At 45.4% G+C, this 18,977-nt stretch overlaps 1 protein-coding gene across 6 annotated transcripts in view; it reads right to left on the bottom strand.

Annotated features, from left to right (window-relative positions):
• Positions 1–18,977, bottom strand: part of CCS (copper chaperone for superoxide dismutase) — a 928,930-nt gene that overhangs the window by 187,214 nt on the left and 722,739 nt on the right. For all 6 annotated transcript variants that reach the window (XM_069644778.1, XM_069644780.1, XM_069644782.1 and 3 more), the window contains one exon: positions 11,927–12,030. In XM_069644778.1, the coding sequence (XP_069500879.1) occupies positions 11,927–12,030 (104 nt within the window). The remainder of the gene's footprint in view (positions 1–11,926; positions 12,031–18,977) is intronic.

Below are 18,977 nucleotides of genomic sequence, written 5' to 3'. Positions count from 1 at the left end.
TACGAAGAAATATGGTGGAGGTTTTTGCATCTGCTGTGAATGGTTCTTCTTGACGTTTCCTTGCCTGTATAATCTGTGTTGTGTTTGTGGAGTTGGGAATTATCTGTACTTATTGCTTATGTTGTTCATTGATTTCTGTTTAGGAAGGGGAGTGTTGGTTGAGGAAAGTAGAAGGTACCTTTCTGAAATGTGGCTCCATAGATGGATGCAAGAGGAGAGAGAGCAGGTAGATTTATCGATCTTGGAAGACGAGGTAATGGCCGCTGTATGCAGAATGCCAGCGCGTAAGGCCCCGGCGGAGGGCGCTCATACGATAGGGTTCTACAAAAAAAAGCCATTCTTGACTAAGTTATTCAACCACATTTTGGAGGAAGGGATGGCTCTGCTGTCATTTGGAAGGGTGCACAACTGTGGTAGAGACCCTAAGGATTGTATAGGCCGATATCCCTTTTGAATGTAGACGCAATACTTTTACGAGGACGCTGGCGCCCAGGCTTGAAGGTTTACTTCCTAAATTGATACACCCGGACCAAGTTGACTTTATCCAAGGAAGACAGGGGGGGGGATACTCTTAGAAAAAAAGCTCACCTTGATGAGCCTTGTTAGAGGGGATGAAACGGATTCTGTTTTAATGGGGCTTGATGCTGAAAAGGCTTTTGATCGGGTTAACTGGGACTTTGTATATGAGGTATTGGGGAAATTTGGTGTCGGGGACCGGATCCTCAATGCCATCGCTGCCTTGTACGCGGACCCTAAAGCGAGTCTTGTGGTCAATGGGAGGAAGTCTAAGGCGTTTGGCTTACGAAGGGGGATTAGACAGGGGTGCCTGCCTTTTCCCCTGCTTGTTGCTTTGTCTTTGGACCTAAAGCAGGTCTCATTCTCTTTTGCAGATACAGTGAGGCAGATGTAGGGGAATTGGAGGAGTTACAGTTTGAGATTCAGAGGACTAGTCTTAAGTACCTGAGGGTGCTGTTGACAAGGTCATTGGAGGAAATGACCGAGGCGAATTTCCCACCTTTATTGGTGAAATAATTTGAAAACTTAAGATACATGGGCTACTCTCACGCTGTCCTGGATCAGGCGATTGAATGCAATTTAGATAAACGTGCACGCAACCGAAGTGTGCAAGAAAGTGTGCTCTTCGCTGTTCCCCCACCTCTTGGACCGGAAAACGCTATTACCAGTATATCTATACTTGGACATTAATTTCACAAGGTCCGTTGGAATAAGTGTAAAGATGGATATTGACTGCTTATATACACATACATATATACTAGCAGGTAGATTAATCGTGGTGTTTATTTATGTTTTTATAGGTTTTAATTAGAACTCCCCCACCGTAAGTCTTATAACCGCACGCAATTGGCGCCCGCGTGCAACAGAAGTGTGCAAGAAAGTGTGCGGTTCGCTGTTCCCCCACCTCTTGGAACTGAGAACGCTATTACCAGCATATCTATACTTGGACATTAATTTCACTAAGTCTGTTGCAATAAGTGTTAAGATGGATATGGACTGCTTATGTATAATAGAACAAAAGACTGATTACCCCTTTCTTTGTCCGTTTTTGTTTGGGTTAGTGTACCACTAATTCACCTTTCCTGAGTTCTGGTTACTCACCTCATCTCCATAAACATAACCACTTATTTTGACAAAAATAGTTTATTTCATACTTACAGATACAAGTAAAAACAGTTTGTACTGTAAATAAAAAATACATTTATTCAAGGTGAGGTTAGTATGTGACTCGAGTCCTTCTTCAAACTATATAACACTTCTTAAAGGTGGTCCTATAGGACAGCATATGGCAAACACAAAACTGTTGTATTATTATAACAATATCAAGAAAAATTGCGGTTCTAATGGCCGCAATTACAAAAACCCAATTGAAATCCATTAATGGGTCTGAGACTTCCCATTTAGAAACTGGCAAATGCACAAGAGCATACCCGTTGATTAATGTGTTGATAGTCGAAATTAAACACAGGCGTGCATACACCATGACAATTAGTTAGATGGTATTTTGTTTTATCAACATTAGCTAATACATGCATTAAGTATAACCACATGGCGCTGCCTTGTGACACCAAGAACAGCAGCGTTACGATAAGCCGCGGTGTAGCAGCCGCAAGTGCAATTCTCACACGACAGATACATGCTGTTCACGTGACCGCACCATATGAGTTAAATACGCGGATAACAAGCCGCGCAGGTTTGACAACATCTTGCAAACGCCGAGCAGGCGCGGATGAAACAGGATTTCCGACGAAGGAAGGTAAAACAACTAGAAGTAAAACATCCCTTCCTCTTAGTAAAACAGGCATTTGAATACTTTGTATGAAGTATAACAAAGCCTGAGGTAGTAAACCCCAGCTAGAAATATAGTTATAATTAATCTAGCAGGGCACCATGCATGAGTTGGAGTGAAATAACCAGCATAGAGCACATGGCTAACTAGAGAATTATTACAATGTGAAACAATTCATTGTCTAATCAAGAGACATAGTAAAAAAAGTCTGTGTTAAAAAAAAATTACAAGTAAATAAAGAAATAATGTTTGAAAAGGAGCATGATTTAACGGTGCGATACAAAGTGGCCCTGTAGTATCAGGTCAGTATCCCAGAACGAATGTAGGAAGAACAAGCATGAGATTTTGATGAACCACAAATAAGGTAAATAATATAGCCCTTTTTTTGTAGGTAGACACAAACTATAAGTCATCTGTGCAGTCAAGTTAGCAGCGACTACACCTGACCCACACTCTCAAGTCTGAATGCTCTTGTTAATCAGGTTAGTGACCACTGAGGACTGTGTTCACACACTAGGCACTCACACTATATCTCCACCACTTTTTAATTAGATGTTTTTGTGTTTATGTATGTTTTAGTGTGAAAATTCCAATGATACCCAAGGGGTTCCCAGTGATTGAATATCCAAGAGAGAAATGTTGTCATCCTGAAGAAGGCCAAAAAATATTGAAAAAAGTGCTAGAGATTGCACTTAATTAAAAGTATGGTGGAAACATTATGTAGACCATCTACGAGGCACAAACTAATTAGCCTCAACATTCTGGAGATCGTACTGAGGGTCAACCATAGAGAAAATAAGTGTTTGTGACTTACATATGGTATTTTTGTAGATTTCTAAATTCAAACTAAATCAAGCAAGTCATAATAATACGACGGTTTTGTGTTTGCCATATGCTGTCCTATAGGACCACCTTTAAAAAGGGTTATATAGCTTGAAGAAGGACTCAAGCACATACTCACCCCACCTTGATTAAATGTATTTTTTATTTACAGTAAAAACAGTTTTTACTTGTGTATGAAATATGATATGGCATTCATAACGCGCCTATACACAAGTGTTTCAAGACGCGAAGAGGCAAGGGAGCGGGAACAGAGGGAAGACAGACAACGATCTTACTAGGCATAAACTATTTTTGTCAAAATGAGTGGTTGTGGAGATACGTTGAGTAACCAGAACTCAGAAAAGGTTCATTAGTGGTACACTAACCCAAACAAAAACAGACAAAGAGAGGGGTAATCAGTCTTTTGTTCTATTATATGCATCTTGTATTCTTCCCATATTAAGACTGATCCCTGTCAACAAAAAAATCAGGCAAGTACCCAATCTGACAGCACTATTGACTGCTTATATACACATATATACCGGCAGGAAGAATGTGTTTATATATGTTTTTATAGGTTTTAATTAGAAGCCGAGCCCATCCTGTGGGAAGTGCCATAAAGTCTTGGGACCGCGTGCAATCGGCACGCGCGCAACAGAAGTGTACAAGAAAGTGTACACTAGCAGGTAGATTAATTGTGTTTATATATTTTTTTTAGGTTTTAATTAGAAGCCCCGCTCCCCTGTGGGAAGTGCCATGAAGTCTTGTGACTGTGCGCAATTACTGCACGCAACGGAAGTGTGCAAGAACGTGCGCTGTTCGTTGGCTCGCGGCAGCTGCAGCAAAGCTTCCAGGTACACTTTCGTTTTTATAGGACAACTTTGTATACTTGGTTTTGTAACTGCCTTGTAATACTATTCAGAAACTCTAAGTAGACCGGTGGTTTTGTGGAGACCATAGTTAACACAACTTTTACTTGATTATTTAGTCTGCTATTCTGCCTACTCGTTAATTCCCGATCTTCCCTCTTCCCCAAAAACCAACCCTTCTCGCAGTCTCTGTTAAATAGTAGGAACCGCTGTTTGGTCCGGTGTTTCGGTATTCTAGGTGAGTGAGCGCGATTGTAGGGATTAAAGGAACAATAGACTGGCTAACAGTATTATATCTCACTGTCTACCAACATCTAGTCAGTCAGTCTAATTATATTCCCTATTTGGACCCAACAGCCGTACGCTCCTAGACATTAGCGAAAGTACGTTTGACAGTTGTAACTCCTCCTGTTTACAAGTTTGGTAGCACAACAAAGTTGTAATTATCAATTACTAGAACTATGGAAACCTTGCTGCCAATAGTACGTACGGACAACAGCAATGAAACAGGTGACAAAGACATAAAACCGAAGCAGCGATGGCACAGAGTATGTCCAACAAAAATGATCTCGCAACCAGAACGTCAAGTAAATACACGCTAACTGACAACATACTTTCCTAAAATTGCAGCGCTTTATCCTGATGAAATTAACAGGGCATCTAAATCAGAGACTGATGAGTTATGAGTTTCACTGAACTGTTTGGGATCTAAATTGGGTAATACCATCATCACTCCCTCACTTGTTGACGAGGCAGAGATGAGAACCACTGACATAGGCGAGACTAGAGCTGTAATTAGAAACGCGTGCATTGACTCTGGATGTTTCGAACCAATTGTCACTGAACCTGTGAAAATGCTAATAGTTTCAACTGTAAAGCATAATATACAACCAGAGTCAGGTACCACATCGGCTTCTGTGATGACAACAAACGTTTTAATTCACACACCGCTTATCCCCACTACTAGTTTATGTAGTAATTTTGTGTGTACCTTAGATATAAATATGAGTCCCGTAGATGTTGAATTTCTTGGGGCCAATCTTGATAGTTCCTTCCCATCCCTTACAGTTTTAGAGCAATCTACTCCATTAGTATGAAAACAAGAACCAGGTTCTAATCCAGACAATGTGGTATGTGTGAAACCAGCTTATCTAGAGAAGATGACTGATACTGCTGCCCCTCCCTCTCCTGACCCTCCCTCCCCTGCCTCCACCCAGCCATGGTCTCTGATCCCCTACCAGTCTTTCCGTCCCCCTGTACTGTGCCTCCATTCCCGCCCTCCAGCGCAATAAGTCCTGCAATGCAAGTGTACTGAGTACCAGAAGTATGAACTCAGACAAAAATATTTCAAGCCTTTGAACGGCTTCTCACTTCACTAATAGAAAAAAGCGAAAAAATAGAGAATAAGCTAGACCTGCAAACACTCTTGTTACACAAGAGCATAAATAGAGGCCGGAAACATGTGCAGGATCAAGGAACCAATACAGACCCTATTGATACTAGCCCTTCATCATCAACTCACTTGAACACAATATTTTCGGCAAGCTTCTGCTCTAAAACTAAGCTGCCTATATTATGGTCCTAGTGTGTCCTAGTGTGAGTAAACAACTGGTCAGTAACTCAACCACAGTCAAACGTAAAAAGAAAGTAATATCGCAGGCTATGATGTATGCTAAAATACCTCGGCACAATATAAACCCAAGCACACTGTCAGAACAAAACAAACCAGTCATACCTGCAGTAGCTGACCCCATAACCTTAACAACCAGAGATTCTGTAGAGTTGTTCACCGCAATGCCAATTATATGCAAGTGCAATTGTAATTGCACACAGCTCCCTTAGGTGGTACCTAATGGTCAAATAATAGCCCAAAATAAATTAAGTTCCTCTGGTACAATAGTTGAGGCTGATTCTGACCAACCTCAATTTACCGATCTGTGGCCAAATTAGTGTGGCCACTAATTCAGCAGTTACTAATGTGGTGGAGGTTAATTCAGAAACAGTGAAGTCATAATGCCTTACAATTGCAAGCTATTCCCTGTACTAGCTTCCTTCCCCCATTGAATCGAGCAGCAGTTTTGTGTCTGCGCCACAATATTGCCCCATTGAGATTGATAACATCAAAAGATATTTTACTAGTGGTCCAAGTCAAATAGTGCATGCAACATATCCAACATTCGATTTTGCTCGGATTCTTTGTTTGATCATGTTCTGTCATATCAAGACACAATATTTAAACTAGGCTATAAGTGTTCTATTACACAGATCCCCAGTATTAAGCAAAGGAAAAAAGCTGGGATAAAAGTTTTGCAAAATGTAAAAGCTCAATCAGAACTAATTCTATAGAAGCCTACTATTCCACTGTCAACCTTGTCTGTTACTCAAGATCATCAGTGCTGCCAGAACAAGGGTAGGACTAGCTGCCATCCGCTACTAACACAGCTGCAATGTTACACATTAACAGATTAACCTCGTTCACCCTTCCCTTGATATGCTTACAATAACCGCCGTCTGTGCCTGATCTCAGCGATTCTGATACCGGTTATTGGCAATGGTTAACTACAGTTTTTAAAACCCACTTCGCCCAGATGTCGCGATGACATTCAGATAATTTTCTCATGGAATACCTGAGGGTTCGCCCACATCTGTTTGGCAAAGTAGGGTTGGTATCTCACCTTTCCAGCTTTTCAATCATAGCACTTCAGGAAACATGGTTGTCGGAACCAGTTGAGTTTGATGGACGTGCGACTATTCAAAAAGTTACGACCAAAGGACCCAAGGGACGTCTTAAAGGAGGCCAAATGATTTCGCTGGCTTCGCCATGGTCCCTTGAAGAAATAGCGCTGTTCCTACGGTATTGGCTGTCAAACTGCAACTCTGCTTACAGCATCTTATCCTGATCATGTAGCAGTGGTTAAATCCATTCTGAATAAATATCACCCTAGATTCCCGGTATTTTTAGTCAGTGATTTCAATGCCTTAATTGAATTAACTAGACTGCCATACTGCGCCAAACTCATATCGAAGCTATGTGGATCACGAAGTAAAGCTAGTCGTACTGGAAAAAAATGGGTCTCGCTGCTGTAAGAGTATGGTATGTTGCGACTTAACGGCTGGGCCCGGACGATCCACCCATGGCCTATACCTGTGTCAGTGTCAACTCAACCTCTACATTAGATTACATATTTGTGAACACTACTGGTATTCAAGTGGTAACGTATATGGCAATATTACCACGAGCAGAAATCAATCACCTCCCTTTACGGATCTTGCTTTCGCAACTAGCTAGATATAACTCTGAAACTCGAAAAGGCACAATTGGCGATCTATCCACCAATCCACAGGGAAATTGCATCTGTTGGAATTCAACAAGATGACTAAAGACCTTCATGACATCGAGCAGACTGTTGCCCCCTTTCATAGCCTGCTTCAACTCAGTGTCGAGCACACAGCTAGAGCAGATTGTTTCTGAATTTTCTAAAATAGTATTACAAATGAAGGAAACCACAATTATACACTGCAAATATAAAGATGTGGCCGAGCGGACTAAAAGTGTTTGATAAGCGGGTGAACTATGACCATGCAATAGCAACAGCTAAACATCACCTGCTAGCCACAATTAGCGCAGTTTTAAACAATAAGAATAGATTATTACCACCAATGTATGAAAGTTGCCATATTCGAATAGCAAAGCAAAACTACCGGAAATGGTTAACTACCCATCGTAATAATCTGAACCTAGAGAAATGGAAAGACATTGCACACTTGGCCTTACAAAAAAATACTAAAATATGGTCAGCTTTAGGCAGCAGTAACCATCGCAGCCTGACCATAAATGGAGTGACGGAACCTGATTGGTTGAAGCATATTGCAGGTACATTAGGTCTGGTCGAGTGTGATGATGCTATAGTGCCGATTCCTAATGTAGTTTAGACTTGTCAACTCACCATTCCTGACCTCACTGTCATCATTGAGCAGCTTAATCCATCACGAGCTGCTGGGCAGGTTGGTATCTGTAATGCTCTTGTAAAAACTGCTCCCAGATTATGGGCACATAGTTTACATTTACAATTTTCCCATATTGGCAAAACAGGCAGTATGCCCCAAACTTGGTGTGAAAGCCACATACTGCCTGTCAATAGGAAAGGCTCCTGGAATTTGGTATCCAACTATCGAATGCTTGCCATGTTGGCTGTTCCCTCTAAAATCCTGGCAAAAGTACTTCTAGTAGAATTAAACGATTGGATCACGGCATATAATATTCTGCCCCCATTCAGATGGATTTCATTAAAAAAGCTAATACTGCATATAATTTGTTCATTCTAGTAACTTCCATTGAGTATGCTTGGAAGTGCAGAGACACACCAGTTTAAGCTGCTTTTATAGACTTTTCTTAAGCATTTAACTCTGTCCTTCGAAACAGACTGTGGAAAAAACAGATAAAATGGAACATTCCACCGGGATTACTCAAAATGTTAATGTTACTTTATACTAACACTACAGTCAAGATTAGGTTGAATGCCAAAGGTACTTTATCTGTTCCGATACCTACCCTATGTTATGTGGAGTAAAGCAAGGGTGCATTATCGCCACTACTTTTATTAACCTTTATCTTTTTGATCTGGGGTTAGCTTCCAATAAATCGACAATCTGTCCAGTAAAAATGGGACGTCATAGGACTAGTTGGTTGGCATATGCCGATGATTTCTTGTTACTAGATCATACCCCTAGGAGTTTACAAGGCTCTAGGCGAATACGCAGAAGCAAATGTACTGTCTATCAACATAGATAAAAGCAAGACGATTTTTGACCCGCGTGTCTACAAAGGATGTAATACTGTTTGTATCCTTAATGGGTTGCAACTTGAAAGTCGCATCCTACAAGTATTTGGGTCTCCACCTCCAAAACAATATGAAATGGGATATGCATTGGCAGGAAACGAAAACCAAATGCAAAGGGGCGGTAAGCATTATTCGGCAATTCATAGGAAAACAAAGCAGTATTTCCATAGAGGCAATACTTCTTTTATAACAGACACTCCGATCTATCCTACTCTATGGGATTGAAATGTGGGGAAATAAATATGGAGTGGAACTGAAAAGATTTGAGGCAGCCATGTTACGCAAACTCCTCTGTATGCCACCGTCACTACCCATACAATGTATGTACCTGGAATTTGGTATTGCTGGTCTATTGGCTGATGTATTTGTGAAGTCAGTTATGTTTTGTGATAAATTGTTGAAACTAGAGAATGGCACAATGATGGGGAATTTCGAGGAGCATTTTGTGAAATCGACAATTGCAATACAATAGGAATTTTCGGTCAGCTGCTTACACTCTGTAATAAATGGCATGAGGGGTGTTGTGGCCTTATGAAAAATGGGACTGTATATGTGATTAAAGCCTGCCTAAAATCTAAACTGCGGTGGCTCAGCAAAGAACAACATCTAGTGAATTTATTTTCAGGGAGTAATAGCTGTTTTTGTGATTATATATTGGCCCGAGTGGTAACACCAACCTATTTAACCGCCTTTCCCAACAGCTCAATAGCAAAAGAATATCTGCGACTTAAATTTAATATAAGTATAGCATTAATGTACCAAGGTGCACGTCTAGATATCTTGCGCAATGCGCGATACTGAAGGCTTTGTGGCACAGGAGATGCCGAAACGACTGATCATTTGCTAATAGCTTGTGAAAGCCTACATGAATTGAGAAACAGTTATTTGAAAACATACAATAATGGTATCAACATGGAGGATCTCAAAGAGATATGGCCTTTGTTTTTAAATGTATGTGATAACAATTTGATATTTTACCTTGTTAAATTTTATAGGAAATGAATGGACAATTAATTTAGTTACCTGTTAATCCACCTTGAACCTACTGTGTGTAAATGTGTAAAATTTTAAATTGTGAGTAGATGTGAGTTTTACCTAACAGTTTTTTTATTTGTGTTATGTACAATTTGGGGGGGGGGGGCTTTTCAAGTCAAACAAGGAAATTTTGTTCTATTTTAGTGATTTTATTTAGACTTATGTTTTAATGTATGATGTTGTAAATATGTGTAAATGGTCACTCTGTTTTAACTGTTGTATATACAAAGCCATTCAGCTGATGTATATTAAATAAATTTAAAAAGTAACTGTAGTCCCACAAATTCTGTATGTTTCAGTTGTTGTCAGTCCAGGTCACACACTGATCCACCCAAAGAATGTTCGGGGGCCGGGGGGGGGGGGGTTCTTGGATTACCTAGTCTGGGTTTTTATTACAGGGCCTCTCAAATGAGAGAGATAGTGCCTAACCTCCGGGTAGATGGGGCCGAGCAGTGGGTCTTTCTGGCAAACCAATGGTTGAGGCCGAGCTCAGTTGGGGAGTGGTTGCGGGTTCCGGCAATGGAGGTACTAACAAAGGTGAGGAGGCACGCTATTTTGGGGACTTTGTGGGAGATGTGGAAGCCACAGAAAAATATGATGAATGTGACAACGAGGCCCTCCCCGCTCAGTCATCTATGGGCGCTGCCGTTTAGGGAGGTTTTACCGGAGCCCCAGCGGTTTCAGGGGTAGTTTGAGGCAGGGCTGAAAAGGGTGGGGCAGCTCTGGTGGGGTGGTCAGTTTCTCACAATTCAGCAACTTGAGGAATGCCTCAACATAATGATTTGTTATTTATATAGCACTTACGCCTACGCGCTATACAAAGAACATATTCACATACATTAACCATCTCAACTGAAGTTGGTACACATTAATCGGCCTCTGAAGGATGAAATGCTGAGTTGGCCTTGCCAGGATTCGAACCAGCAGATCACACATAGATCGCTGCAACAAGCGATCAACCCGCTGAGCTATTTTACCAGCTCAGGAAAGCCATCTACGTTTTTGTATTTGCAGCTCAACAGGGTGTTCACAGTTGAGAAATGGAAGAAGGGTACACAGAAGGGACCGACCTATGGAGGAGATACTGATCACACAAAGGTACTCAGGGGTTGATATCACGTATCTCTACTGCTTTCATCCTGGCTAAGGGCGTGAACAGGGGTAGCTTGACACTACGCATGTGATATTCTGCATCCGGAAAGGGATTGGAGGTTGGGAGTGGGGGTAATTGTTCCTAATGGTGATTTGGGTACAATTTTTGCTTCTTTTTGTACCGTTTTCTCTACAAATATTCTAAAAGTTAAATAAACAGGCAAAAAGAGTGAAAGAAAAAAAAACAATGAATATGTAATATATAAGGACAGTAGCACTGGAAATGAACAAAAACAGGGAGAGAAAAATCATATGAAATCGTGTTGACCGAACATATAAAAATAGTGCATTAAAATCAAACCGAAAACACGATTGTAACAATCGGAAATCAGAGAATATAAACAAAGCAAACTGATCCCCTCAAAAAGTAAATCAAGTATATCATTAGCAAGCAGTCGGTATAATAAATTCCCTTTGAGAATATAGACAATGGTCCTCAATATGAGATTGGCGGTGCAGAAAAGAAAATGTCTGTAATTCCGTTTACCTCAATTTTTCCTGCACAGCCAAACTGCAGGTTAGGCAGTATTGCCTCCGGCGGTATTACTGGATGGTAGTACCGCTGATTTTTGGAGGTACTTCCGAAAATCTGCAGTTTTACCATCCGGTAATTCCGCCAGAGGTAATGCCTTCAAAAATCCCTAAAGGGGTCCTATGGACTCCATAAAATGGGGATTTACAAAGCCAAAGCGCCACTTGTAATCTTACCGCTGGAATACCTCCAGTGGTAATACCGCCAGACCAAATGGCGGTAACAGTAATACCATTTGTTGGTATCTCTGTGGTATTACCGCCAAGATGCCACCAACTCATAATGAGCCCCAATGTACGCAGACTGCAGCTAGGATCTGAGAACATGGTCAGTAAATACACATTACAGCTAGTCTTTAGTCGCCTCTCACCTTTCCCCAGAGTTGCCGGTTATTTTTGAGAGTGGGTGCTCTCCTCGGCCCAAGTCGTCCTCCACTTCGTCCACCACCAAAGAGCGTCCGATAATGTCCCAAACCTAAAGGAAGGATTGTGGATTAGTCACCATTTCAATTCCTTTGGTAATAAAAAAGCATGTAAAATACGATACAATACAAACATGTGTGCTTTTGAGATAAAGGACAGGGTCCTTGGGGTGGGATTAGTTATGGAGCAGAAGAGCAGATAATGTGCAGGGGGAATAATAGCAGTGCCCGATATTGCTAATCATTTGGGAACTTGCAATTGTGACAATAATATTTGTGAACATTAGAAATATTTGCTTCTGTAAGCAATATGGTGAACATCCATTTACCTACATAAAGATGACTTTAAATCCTATAATCTTTTGACCATTGTTGCTAGACTAACGCACACTTTTTTACACTTTTTTGCCTAAAAGAGAGATCACAAAACCTCTCATAAAACATGCATTACTTACTGTAATAACATTTCTGATGATTATAGTGTGATGCAATTGACAATCCACCTTGAGATGACTGTTTTAGAGACAGGGTCCCCTTCTCTACCAGCTGCCACTGAGACAAAAAACTGGTTTGTTTTCCTTAATGTTTAGTTTTTTCGAGCTTGCCTTGTGCATAGGTTCAAAGGGAGACCCCATAAGTCTGGTTAATACCACATTTAAGTCCCTTCCATGAAAGCTTTAATAACTGGGATCTTCCACCATGACACCTTACGTTGGGACGTGGTATAGGCTGAGAGTGCAGCTAGGTGCAGCTTCAGGGAATTAAAAACTAGACCCGAGTCTAGGTGAGTCAGGAATAATACAATTAGTGTAGGAGAGCAGTCAATGGGATGGATGCTCTTGGAATTGCACCAAATGACGAAGCATTTCCATTTATTGGGGTAGCAATGTCTGGTGTTAGGCTTCCTTGCTTCTCTAAGTATATCCATGCATCTCTGAGGAAGTTGGAGATGCCCGCACTCTATGATCTCAGGAGCCAGGCCGCTAAGTTGAGAGTTTGCGGGCATGGATGAAGAGTTTCCCCCTTGTCTTGAGATAGCATGTTGTATGGGTAAGGTAGTTTCATCGGAGGAGAGAGAGACATCTCCATCAGATGGGAGAACCAGGGTTGGCGTGCCCACATCAGGGCCACCAATATCATGGTGACTGGTTCCAGGCGCATCTTGTGCACAATCTTGTTGAGTAGGGGAGTCAGGGGAAAAGAGTAAACAAATTTCACTGACCATGTTATACAGAGACTGTTCCCCTTGGATCGGTTTTGAGGGTACCTGGAGGCGTAATCTGGCCATTGTGAGTTCTCCAGAGTTGAGAACAAGTCGATCTCTGGGAAGCCCCATATTGCAAAAACGTTGGAGACGATGTCTTCGTGTAGTCGCCATTCGTACTTTAAGGGCAATGGGAAGTCTCTGCGGAGTTCCCCTGGAACATGCCGAAACAATAGGAACCTCTTGTGTTTGAGAGCCCATTTCCAAATATTCTGCGACAGTTTGGACAGCCCTGGAGAGTGAGTGCCTCCTTGCTTATTCAGGTAGTACATGGCTGTGGTGCTGTCCGTGAGGATCAGTACTGTTTCTCCCTGCAACTGTGTCTGAAAGGACTTCAGTGCTTTGAACACCGCTCACAGCTCCAACAGGTGTATGTGGTTGGAGGCTACTGCTGGGGACCAAACGCTGTGCACCGTCTGTTGAAGGAGGTGAGCCACCCACCCCGTGAGAGATGCGTCCGTCGTGCGAGTGGCTTCTTCTGTGGGGGTGGTGAAGGATTTCCCCTTCAAGAGGTTTTCCCTTGAACACCACTGCAGAGAGAGAACGGGCGCTGCCGGGACAACCACTAGATCATCCCATTGTCCGCTGGCCTGACACCACTGACTGTTGAGTCACTCTTGCATGGGGCGCATGCACAAACGTGCGTGAGGAACCAAGTAAATGCAGGACGCCATCATTCCTAACAGTCACATGGTTTTGCGTACCATCACCTCTCGACTGGCTACATACTGAGGGGTCTGAAACAGCATGTTTTGAACCCTCTCGTTGGAGGGGAAGATGAAGCCGTCATTTGTCTGAATTAGAGCCCCCAGAAACTGTTCGACTTTACTGCGGTCGAGGCTGGATTTCCTCTTGTTTATGGAGAATCCCAGACTGAATAAGAGGTGTATTCTCCTTTGGGTGTTTGACAGGCATGTTCCATAGGAGTCCCCTGTTATGAGCCAGTTGTCGAGGTAAGGATAAACTGGGATGGATTGCCCGTGCAGGTGAGCTGCTGCAACTGCCAGCACCTCAGTAAATACCCTTGGGGCTGAGGCAATGCTGAAGGGAAGGTCCTTGAACTGATAGTGTTTGTCCTCTTTAATGAACCTCAGGTATTTCCTGTGTGCCGGCAACATTGAAATACGAAAGTATGCATCTTTCATGTCCAATGTTGCCATGTGATCCCCCGGCGTTAGTAGAGGGATTACCTCTTGCAGCATTATCATACGAAAATGTTGGGGTTTGACAGATTTGTTCGCTGGGTGCAAGTCTAGCACAGGGAGAATGGTGAGATCCTTTTTGAGTACAAGGAGGTACACTGAATAAATACCCTTGTTTACCTATAGAACAGGGACTTCGATTGAGCCCTTTCCTGCAGGATCTCAACCTCTTGCAGCAGGATCTTCAGATGTTCTGGTGTTAAGACAACTGGACTTCGGTGGTCTGAATCGAGGTGGTCGGCTGAACTCGATGCAATAACCAGGGATGACAGTATTAAGCACCCACTGGCCTGTGGTAATCCCCTCCCATGCATGTAGGCATGATGTTATACGATCCCCGACCAGAGAGGCATTTCTGACTGGAGGCTGGGGAGCCTCTGGGGGTGGCATTGCGACCCCTTCCTTTCCCACTGCGTTGTCCTCTGGGGGATATGGATTAGAGGCAGCAGACCCCTGTCCTGAGGACCAATTGTTACCCGTACCATATTGGTTATATGGGGAACGGGGAATAGGACTGTCTACGAAAGGAGCGGCAAGAACTTCCCCCTCTCTGTTGAAAAGGCCTTTGAGTGATCTGATTCAAAGATTTCAAAGTCTTGCGTTCTTTTTTGGCAGTTTCCAACACCTCATCTACAGCCTTGCGAAACAGGTTAGAGTCTTCCAGCGGTTTGTTGATTAGTGACGATTGTGTCTCCGGTTTGAACCCTTAGTTCTTTAACTAGGCGTGGCGTTTCAAAAGGGTACCCTGGGCTACGGTTCTTCCTGCTGTCTCAGCAGAATCTAAGGTGTTTTTGAGGATGTTATGGTTTACTTGCTTACCCTCTGAGACAATTGTAAGCAGGCGGTAACGTACTGCTCCGGGACCTCCTGCAGCAGGTTCATCAAGGTATAGCTGGCCAAAAGTGTGGTATTGTTGGCTATCCGGGTGGATAATGCTGCCACAGAAGTGATTTTCTTCCCAAGAGCATACCATTTTTTACATTTCGTGTCCAGTTGGTGCCTCGCCTGTGGACAAGGGGACCCCTTCCCTTTTCCTTGTCGTCGTGACCACAAGAGAATCTGGGGTGGCATGACCATGTATATAAAGGGGGTCAGTAGGGGAGGGGCGAAAAAGTATTTCCACCTGTGGGTTTACAGCCCTGGTTGAGTTAATTAAAGGGATAGCCTGGCTGGCAGGAGGCTTCTCCTTTAAAATCTCTTCTACAAAATCTGAATCTATCGATAATCTTGAAACAATTATAATACCTTGATGCTTGAAAATGTGTTGCCTGCAAAAGACAACCTGCCATCACTGTGTATTGCCCTACTTGGCTTCACATCACAGAATTGTTTCACACAAGCATCTTCTCAATAAAATATGAAAGTGGGAGGCCACCAGGGGGCGCGCAGGTGATGGCTGCCTGAGCGTTGCTCTCCCGCCGTCCGAGGCCGGTTAACGGGGATTGAGCCCCCCCCGGACCCCCCCTGACGGCAACGCAGAGCGGGATCGGCAACCGGACCCCCCCCCGTGCCCCCCGCGCGAAAGAGCGGACTCCGGGGTCCACGAGGAGCCGGAGAACGAACTTTGCGGCCCGGGACGAGGGCGCGCCAAAGGCGCCTGGCGACTCCCTCGGCTGAGACATCGCAGGCGACGGGACCCGGAAGGTGAGGCCCTCTCGGGGAGCCCTCGGCCCGTCCCGCAGGAGGACGCGAGAACCAGGGACGCAAGTCCCGAGCGGGACAAGGACATCAGCGCCTACGCCCCCGGGCGGGCTCAGGCGCGGAAGGGGAAGCCGCAGACGGCCCTCCCACAGCAGCGGAACTCGAGTGCTCCGCCGACCCCCGCGGAGCGGAGCGCGGGAGGCGCCGCGACAAGGGCGGCCCCCCGCTGCCCAGTAGAAGCACAGGGCTAACACAGCGAGGCCCCCCTCACCCCAGCGAGGTCCCCTCTGGCCCTCGCGAGGCCTGAAACCGAGGGAAAGGCAGGCGACGGCGTCGGGGCTCGAAGACCTGGACAACGGTCCGCCCCCCCCCCCGGACCCAGAGGTACAACACAGCTACGCCGACGGAGTCACCTGGTACTCGAAGCCCCTGCACTAACTCGCAGGGCGTGTGCCCGCCCACAGCCCCCCAGGAGCGGTCAGAACCAGGAAACGGACCCAGGCGCGAGGCCCCCACTTGGCTCTCGTGGGGCGTGTGCCCGCCTGAAGGCTCTCCTCAACCTCCCGGGCCCCCATTGTCTGGGGCCGAAGAACAACTCCCGTGGCCCTGAGCTGGCGGTGGACAACGAAACAGGTGCGTAGAAGGCCTGCATGGACTGGCAGGAAGCCTTGCAATCTTTTCGCTACAAAGGGGCTGGGAAAAATAGCGAGAGCCCCACAATCCACGGGGCCATGGCCCACCCGGAAACTCCAATGCCCTCCACCACAGCCATGGAGAAGGGATTTGCATCCATACTCCAAGAGATCCGGGATATGCGATCAGACATCGCGCAAAAGCTGGAAAAAATGGATAACAGGGTGGATAAGATGGAAGACAGGCTCCTGCGGGTGGAGACCGACCAGTCGTCCTCAGCCATCCAAGAAGTGCAAATGGAAATGCGGCTGGCTGCCTTGGAAAAGAGGGACGAGGAAAGGGCCAGACAAATGGATGATTACGAAAATAGGGAAAGGAGGAACAACCTTAGATTTTTTGGGGTCCCGGAAGTGGAAGGGGAAACAGAGAGAGACTTAATTCGGGTGGTTCGAGATATCATCACCCTTCTCTTTGCCAAAGAAATGACAACGGAATTGACATTCGACCGCGTGCACAGGGCGGGCGGCAGAGCGGGAAGCCCCCGATCGATCCTTGCACGATTTCATTACTATACGGACAAGGCAAAGGTCCTGGAGGAGGCAAGGAAAGCAGGGATGATCTCTTACAACGGTGCTGAGATCTCGATATTCCAAGACCTTTCAGCCTACACCCTGGCGAAGCGGAGAATGTGCCGCCCCCTAACGCAATTACTGAAAGATAAAGGAGTACGCTACAGGTGGGGGTACCCATTCTCCCTGGCTTTTGAATACATGGGCCAAAAGACGTTGCTAACCACGGAAGAGGACATAAAAGGGGCCATTCAGGACTATGTGACTGAGCCCACCGACAGAAGAGGCCCGGCGGGTTTGGGGGAGGGGCCTTTGGACCGTCCTGGGCCCAGGAGGAGGAAAACCGGCTCAAGAAAATACAGGAAGCTCAATACCCCCCCCGGCTGCGAGGGAGGGGGAGCGCAACGACACAGACGACTGAGAACAGGGGCGACTGGCCCACTGGAGAGTCGATGCAGTGAGGGTCCGGTTGACCACACACTTCCCCAGGACAGCAAGTAAGGTGGGATCGAAGATGGGGGGAAAAATGGGGGGGGGGGCTCACAACAAAGAGCTTAGCCCAGCGTGCCCGGCCGGGTAGGGCAGACTGGTGGTCCGGCCTAATGCCAGGAATGGCGGAACCCAATGGCTGGACGCCGGGTAGGGGGAGGGGGGGCGAAGTTACCAGGGGGTTGTTGTTGGGGGAAGGGGATAGGGGAAAAGTTGAGGGAAGGTCCGAATAATGCCCGACCAGTGCCATTACGGGAACAGATAACGAACAGTGATGTTAAGCGGGTGCCCAACAGCTTTGATGATTTAGAATATGGCTGACTGCCGACCGGCCCTGGGGGTGGGCTCTCTGAACGTACGGGGCTTGAACACGCCCACCAAGAGGTCCCTGGTTTGTCGCGAATTCAGGAGGGCGCAGCTGGACCTGCTGTTCTTACAAGAGACACATTGGGCGAAAGGGAAGGAACCCAAAATGAGAGGGGGAGGTATAGGGGAAGTCTTTCACGCATCCCATAAGGGGAAGAAAAGAGGGGTGGCTATCCTGGTCGCCAGGGGTCTCCGCTTCACAAATGAGGCTACCATGCAGGACCCCGAGGGTCGCTTTTTTCTGGTGAGGGGTACCCTACAAGGAGCCCCCCTGACACTGGCTGTGGTGTACGGTCCGAACGACGGCCAGGCCCAGTTCTGGGAAGAGGTCAAGGAGAAGCTTAAATTATTCACGAGGGGCACACTAGTGGTGGGAGGAGATTTTAACATGGTGTTGGTCCCGTCCATGGACAGGAAGAGGGTGGGCCCCCAGAACTCTAGACCCTCGGAGGAACCCATGGCGCGATCCTTCCGGAGAGTTAATGAGGAGCTAGGCCTCGTAGACTCAATCCCGACCCCCAGAACAGGTGTCCCCTCTTATACGTATTACTCGGCCATCCACGCCTCGTTCTCGAGGATAGATTATATCTTGGTGGATGAAACGCTTCGCCCGTATGTTACAGGCTATAGGGTCGATCCTGTTCCCTGGTCCGACCATGACATGGTAAGGGTGTCAATATCGGGGGGATGGCGTGAGGAGCGCAGGGGCCGTTGGAGATGCAACGATGCCCTACTGAAGGATGAGGCTCGTGCCCAAGAGATTGCAGATGCCATAACAGAATTCTTTGAGTTAAATGACAATGGGGAAGTGGCCACGCACACACTCTGGGATGCCT

The sequence above is a fragment of the Ambystoma mexicanum genome, chromosome 2p, assembly GCF_040938575.1.
Source record: "Ambystoma mexicanum isolate Mex_15411 chromosome 2p, UKY_AmexF1_1, whole genome shotgun sequence".
Classification (NCBI taxonomy): Eukaryota; Metazoa; Chordata; class Amphibia; order Caudata; family Ambystomatidae; genus Ambystoma; species Ambystoma mexicanum.
Note: the sequence above shows the minus strand (reverse complement) of the source record. Positions and strands in the feature narration are given on the sequence as shown.